General features: G+C 32.6%; 1 protein-coding gene across 3 annotated transcripts in view; it reads right to left on the reverse strand.

The window, feature by feature from the left end:
- LOC117124585 (cytochrome P450 2U1-like) overlaps positions 1-7,911 on the reverse strand; it is a 22,075-nt gene that overhangs the window by 11,010 nt on the left and 3,154 nt on the right. The window contains exons 1-2 of one of the 3 annotated variants that reach the window (XM_033270878.1): positions 1,462-1,478; positions 133-185 (exon numbers count right to left, since the gene is read on the reverse strand). The exons of 1 other annotated variant lie outside the window; for it this stretch is intronic. In XM_033270878.1, coding sequence (XP_033126769.1) covers positions 133-185; positions 1,462-1,463 — 55 coding nt within the window. In that variant the 5' untranslated portion in view covers positions 1,464-1,478. Of the gene's footprint in view, positions 1-132; positions 186-1,461; positions 1,541-7,911 lie in introns of those variants that run through there. One more of the 3 variants, XM_033270879.1, reaches the window with a different exon arrangement.

Consider the following 7,911-nt stretch of genomic DNA (forward strand, 5'->3'; position numbering starts at 1 on the left):
GAATATATTCATTCAGCATTTTTTTTTCATTTGACAGAACAACCACAAATTGCGCCCTCTTCGATTACTCATGACCCCGCCTTTACATGTCACCATTGTAATTATGGTTAGTTTGAAGCTCTGAATCTGCACCTGGGACCCCAGCTGTGCGATAGTCAGGATGAATTTTGGATCCGCACGTCCACCTGGGGAAAAAATGAAGATTTGAAACGTTCGGTACGACAATGAAGAAGGTTGAAAGCAAGATAATTTGACGTCGAGGCGGGAGGAAATCTTTTTAAAATGTGATCGTAAGATCGAACAATAGAAAAAATGCGCATAGAGTGAAACATTTAAATCTTGTGTCGTACGTTGTAATATCATATTGAGCAAAGAATACGAAGAGCGATTTGATAGAGGTTTACTGAAAAGATATGCAATACGTTTCAAATACGCACGTTACTTTCAGGTAGGTGGCCATACATAGCACATGCATATTATTCCATCTTTGATTGGATATGGGATTTATATAAGAAAGCGATAGATATTGGTTCAAGTGAATGTTTTAGATATTTAATTACGGAGAGTTTTCGAAAACATGTACTGTATTGATAATTTGTGAATGCCACTTTAAATTATTTGAGATTGTAATTCCTAAATATTTATTTAAGTTCTTGAACGGTGTCAATCAGCGACCCACAGAGGTTAATTGGGGAAAAAAAAAGCCGGATTGCATTTTTGAAAGTGCATGTTTCCCCATCGTAGGGGAGACCGGGGTCAGTTGTTACAAAATTTACATATTGTTCCTTAATTACGTAATTGAATGAGACAAACACACCATTTTTATTATAATGCAAGAACAGTATATTGGTTATAAAACGAAGCAATTACAACTGTCATATATCAATCCGTTAATTAATCATTAATTTATTAATAAAGTAGATCAACTGTAACAAATTACCCCTGGTCCGGGGTATATTGTTACACCATGTGGGGCAAGTTGTTACATTGTACAAACTAGATAAAATGTTTAAAATATGCAAACAAACATGCTTTAAAGTGTATAAAAGAGACAACAACATTATTATTTTAGCCTTATGGTTAACTGTAAGACCGCACTATACTGCATTTTAGCTACTCAACAAAACAGTCAATCAGAAATGTCCATTTCTTCTTCTTTACAATGATCGCACGTGTAAAGTGCGCCTCCTTCGGTACACTCGCTCTGTGACCATCCTTGTTACAGTAACAACTTACCCGTAACAACTTACCGTACCCCACGTGCTATTTTTATATTGAAACACAGATAGTTGCCTGTAGGCAGAAATGTGTGGTAATGGCCTATGAAAGTGTTAGGTAATGGCCATGCTTCACATAAATATATAAACTTTCTTTATCCATCTACATGAGGAAACGCTATTACAGAAACGGTTTGTCATGAAAAATTTACTTTTGGGATATAAAAACAAACATTTTACTTACATTTCCTGTCAAGCATTCGGATTCGTCACGCTACAGCCGGCGGTGATGGATCTTACAGCGCCCTATAATATGACACCGGTAATACCTCCCTCTACATTTCCTATTTGGGGAAAAGACCACTGTAACAATCTACCCCTGTAACAACTGACCCCGGTCTCCCCGCGGCTTGTGTATTGTTGGTACTGCTCAGAGCGGAGGTATGGACTACTCTAGTAATAATAATTTATTAGGAACTACACATTTCAATCAATGGCACACTTCTCATTAGAAGGTGCATCCAAAACAATTCAGTGTATAGTAAAGTTCACAAAAAATAGACTTATGCTAAGAAAAACACAATTCAAATTTTCAAAATGGACATTAAGGAAAAGTAAAAAGAAAATGTTCAGTCATGTAAACAAAAATTAAAAGCAATTTTGAACTAAAAACTTAAGGCAAAATAAAGTGATCCAAGCAAACACACATGAACAATTATACAAACACAATACAATGAAATACACATACATAAATACATAATATATATCCATACAAGACTGCATACCCATAGTCACATGACTGTACCGTATTCACAATTATAAACATAGAGACATACAGTACATACTTTATACAACACCACTTATCACACAAGAAGCACACATATCAGGCCAGATACCACAGATGCACATAAAAGTAAATCAAAAGTCATATAAAGTAATACAGGACTAAAGTCAAAAACGTTCATTTTCTTTTTTGATCCCATTTCTCTTTCTGCACGCCCTTCCCTTGTAGCATACTAGTTTGACATGTTTTACCTCTCTTGCTGCTAACTGTAAAAATGATGGATGGGTTTAAGTAGGCGGGCCACTCGCTGTTTTTAAATACAGTAATAGTAAAAATAATTAGATTACCACACAGATGTTCTAACAGATTCCCTGTCTACAAGAATGACTTTCAACAAACCCATAAATCACTTATTACGGAATGAGACCGTCCCGTAAAAACACTAAATAAAGCCTGGTTCTCACGAGAGCCCTAGTATCCGGATCGGGAGCTAACCGTTAGCGCTAACCGTTAGCACCTGCGTGAGAACGCCCGATCGGTTAGCGCTAACCGTTAGCGGTATCCGCATACCGCTAACGGTTAGCAAGCGCTATCGGTTAGCAAGCTCAGGGCGTTTCTATCATCATCCAATCACACATACGCGTTTACAATTTCCAGTTTCTTATTGGCCAGTGATTCGATCATCATATTCTTGGTATCCGGATCGGGATCTTGGTCGTATGGACGCACGGCAGCTAACGGTTAGCAAGATCCAGATCCTGCTAACCGTTAGCAGTCGTGTGAGAACATAGCCTAACGGTGCCAGCACACATTGCTTTATGGTTATAGGCCTACTGCACCTGGGGGTTATCAGAATGGTGTAAATTTAAGATTTTACTGTATTTCTAAAGGATGACAGTAGTCCACCGATATATCTAATTGCTAAAAGTAGTTTAAGTTTACATTGGTAATTTTACAGTACCTCCTTGTATTCAGTTTTACTTTGTATTTTGTAATTTTAAATAATTTTCTTTTTCTAGTATTTATTTTATTTTGCTATACCGTATTTCATTGATGCACCATGTATTTCCGTGAGTTGCCACTGTGTGAAAAATGGATCCAATAAATGTCCGGAAATGCACTCTTGCACTTGATAAACAATTAGTAAAATACAAGGTTAACGAAGAAGAATTTACAAAAATGGTACCGTTCTTTCTAATGGGGGTATGGAATATCACAAGATCATCAATAAACAATTTCAATACAAGACTTTGAAACAGTGATAATAAGAATTATAATTATTATTAATGATAATAATTATTAATTATATTAATATTAAGTATTAATAATAATTATTGTAAATGACCTACAGTTTATGAAAATAATATAACAATGAAAATAATAATTATATAATAATAATAATACAATAATTAATAATACAGTAATAATGATACAATTATTAAAAATAAAAAAATAATTGATTTTATTACGTTATGTTTTTTAAACCTGTTGTGGACTTCTAACGTTTTAAATTTTACTGTATATTAATGTTACTTTAATCTCTATTTTTCATTTCTTGTGCTTGTGTTTGATTGATGTTTTGATATTTTATTATTAGCCTACATTTATTTGTAAATATCATATAATTCAGCCTTAGCTGTGATTTTGATGTGAGTAAAAGAAACTGAAACTAAACAGTACACATTCATTCGTAATTCATTTTAAACAATATGTTCTATGTACGTCTTCGCTGTATCAAAAATGAAATGGCCTTACGCACTAAAAGTACCGTAGTTCAGTTTTTTTGTATATGGGGTATACGGGCTTCGGCCTTAGGATTTTAAAACACCTACCCAGGGATGCATAATTCGACGTACAGTTTTTCTTAAATTTATTTTTATGTTATGGAAATTTACTCCGGAAAAAATTACTTCAATGAAACAAATGAATAGGGCCTAAGTTGATAGTTGCATTACGTCGTAGACCTTTTGAATTATAATAATAAAAATTAATAGGCCTAATTTAATAGTTTTACATCGTAGACTCTCTTGAAACATCCATGCCTAGTTTGTTTTATTTGTCTGTAATTTAATAGATAATACTTTTTCTTATACCACATTCAATATAACATAATATAAAATACAAGATGGTCGATAACTTGCAGGCGTTTCGTGTAAGACATTTTCCATTACAATATCAAGTGCTGTACAAACACGTGAAAATCCCCTTGCAATGCAATGCTCTTCATATGTTTCCCCGAACGTTAAAACATAGTTAGTATTATTGCGAGTTTGTCCTTTGAGTTTGTTGGACGGGAATGTCCAAATGGCAAATTGTCCTTGGCTCGCCTGTGGCGTCTATGAAATATGTTTGATGAATCTGTCTGTTGATGGTCGGTAGAAATTTTGTTTGTTGAAATTGTCTTTTGTTTATTGAGTTTGTCTTTTGTTTGTTGAGTTTTTCTTTTGTTTGTTGTGTTTGTCTTTTGTCTGTTGAGTTTGTCTTTTGTTTGTTGAGTTTGTCCTTTATTTGTTGAGTTTTAATTTTGGCCCCAAAGCTTATCTTATTTTTATTGGTTACGCACCACTGACTTGGGTTGTTGTCATCACTTCAAGATGTCTACCGATTCGTGGGAAAAAGCATGATTAGAGACGCGAGGAAGAAATGATTGGTCAACATTGCAGTAGTATCTCCTTGGTAACATTATTCATTAAGGTTGGCCTATCTCATGATCGTATTAACGGTCCGCACGCTTATCCTCATTTTTTCTGCAATTTCTTTATTTTTGTATTGTATATTAACAAGAGCTTCTAAATTTTGAAGTGACCTTTAACTCTCCAGCTATGTACAGTAAAAATCAGTGGGAAGTTTCAGTTAAACAATGAGAAGCAAGTGTAAGAGTCAAGGTCAATATGATAGAAGTTTTACTTTATGGAAAAATAGCCCAATTCAAAAACGATCCTTCGCACACAGTTACACTTGCACAATGAAAAATACGGCAGGTTAGGACCATATTTGGACTTAATGTGGACGTTCCGGACAAAAGCACCAATTTTATTTTTACATGCTCCTTATGGTCATAGCATTCAATATTTGGTAGGAACCACCTCATCCAAGGTCATTATGGCGGCCATCTTGGATTTCAAAATGGCCGCCTAATAAAACCTATGTTTATCTATATCTCCGCTTCTAAATCACTTGGAATTATAATTCTAATGTCTAAGAGTATGTTTATATGATTGAGGAATACCATCATATCATTTTTGACCTGGTCAGATTGCCACAAATAGGTCATGTAAGGTCATTCAAGGTCATTCAAGGTCAAATATTGTATGGTATCCTTAAAATTACGTAATTGTCAAATTTTACATTAGAATCATACCCAGGCTCTTAGAATTCAAACTTTTTACTATGAACTACAATATTTCATTCGAGGTCATTCTGGCGGCCATCTTAAATTTCAAAATGGCTGCCACGCAAAACCTATATTTATCAATATATCGGCTTTTAAACAACTTCCAATAAGAATTATGATGTCTAAAAATATATTTTCATGGTCAAGGATTTATAGCACATGTGACATGGTCAGATGGTCATTTAAAGTCATTAAATTTCATTTCTCTGTTAAATACGTAGAAAATCTTAATAGTTTGTAAGTGGTCGTGTTTTACAGCAAAATCATACATAAGCTCACAAAATTCAATTTTTGATAGGAACTATTTCATCAGAGATCATTTATCAGCCATATTAAATTCCACCATGATTAAATGACCACCATGTAAAACATGTTTTATTCCTTTAAATATGTTTACTGTACTGCATAGTCAAAGAATAACATCAAAAGTAGTGACATGTATTTGTATTTATTATATTCCATTATATATTGAAAAAGTCTGATATCAGAAATTGTATTTAATGTGAAATGATAAATTGATATCAAAAAGAATGGTATAATATATATATATATATATATATATATATATATATATTCATTATATATATATATTGTGTTTGTTGGGTGTGTAGGTGTATATAATACATGTATGTATATATGTGTATATATACAGTATGTACAGTATGTGTATATATGCATGTGTATATAAGTATATATATATAATTGAGTATGCAATAATGTTTTGCTCACACTATGATGACATTACTTTCATGAAATTTAAATAATATTTTTTATTTATAATATTCAAAATCTCATAATATTTGACAGGATTTCTTATTGTATACCGTGGTACAGTAATGTCTTCGCATCAGACGAATTTGTTCTAACGATAATGACTACTTTGATCACGTCAACAAGCTCAAGCTTACTTTCTGGATAAAGGTTATCCTCTTAAATTCATCCTCAAGCAAACCTCTAGAGCTAATAGATTTTCTAGACCTTCTCACCTCTCTCCCAATCCTAAGCCCATCACGGAACGCATATCTCTAGTCATTGATTACAGTCCCAGTAATTCCCAAATAGCTAACAGACTTAAACAAGGATTTCAATCCCTCAAACTCGATTCCTCCATAAACACCATTTTCAATGATCCCCCAGTAGTAGCCAACCGCCAACCTCAAATCTATTCTATCTTCATCTCGCTTACTTTCACCCTGTAGGTCCGCTGGTAATACCAGATGCCACAAGCCTAGATGTCAAATTTGTAAATTTATCACCACCGATTGCTCTATTTCTATGCCTCATTCTGGCTGTACTCTTCGTCTCCCCTCTCTTAACTGTGATGCTCACAATGTTGTATATATGTTATTCTGCAATATTTGTGATCATGGTCATTATTTTGGCGAAACTGGTGTTGATTTTAGGTCCAGATTTAATAACCACAAATCTTCTATCCGACACAATCGCACAGGTTTTCCTGTAGCAGAACACTCCCAACCATTCTCTCAGCAATCTACGGTGTGCCCTCATATCCACTAATTTCTCCCCCCTCAAACTCATTATCAAGACACAAAACACACGTATCTGGTTTAAACAAGGATCTTGGTATCCTTAGTGGGTTCTCGTTTTTTAAGGCATAACTTTCATTTAGATCCGTTTCTGTAGTTACCCGATTTTATTTTATTTTATTTTATTTTTTGGAATTTACTTATTACTTTTATTATTATTATTATTATTATTATTATTATTATTATTATTATTATTTTTATTTTTATTTTTATTATTATTATTATGATTATTATTATTACTATTATTTTTATCATCAATACTATTATTATTATTAGTATTAATATTAGTATTATTATTATTATTATTATTATTATTATTATTATTATTATTATTATTATTATTATTATATTACTGCATTGCTTCATTCATTTATTATTCTAGGTATATTCACAGGCCTAGCATACGTTATATTATTAGGTCTTCATACAGTTGGCTAATTAGTTACAATCTCTATATGATCCATTTCTCTGAAATAATCATCTTATCTGTGTAGTGCTGGCCAATACAATGGATAGTTTATTTGACTCTGCAATTAACACCCTTGGTTCTTTATTATTGTAGATACTCAGTATACATAGATAAATAGACCAATCATTTTACAGTTTTACAAGTATTTCTCATTTGCTCTCTGTCACCTTTATTCTTTTTTGATAAGACAGCCTAATATTGATTCATGATGTTTTCCTTATTCTCACTGATGAAGGAATAATAAACATGAATATATAAACATTGTCAATAGGTAAATGATAAAAGCAATGCTTATTGTTATTTGTTTATATATAGATGTATATAGGGATATACCTTATTATCTGTATATCTAATAATATATATAAAGAAATTTTTGTATACAGTGAGTTTAATGACAATAAAAGTATGTAAAAATTAATTTAAAGTATGTTAATTTCACTGAAAATTGTACATAAATAATTGTACATACCATATATATATGCAGTCTCTTATACACATCT

This window comes from Anneissia japonica, unplaced genomic scaffold (genome assembly GCF_011630105.1).
Source record: "Anneissia japonica isolate Jap-2015-1 unplaced genomic scaffold, ASM1163010v1 scaffold287833_len2544123_cov190, whole genome shotgun sequence".
NCBI classification, from domain to species: Eukaryota; Metazoa; Echinodermata; class Crinoidea; order Comatulida; family Comatulidae; genus Anneissia; species Anneissia japonica.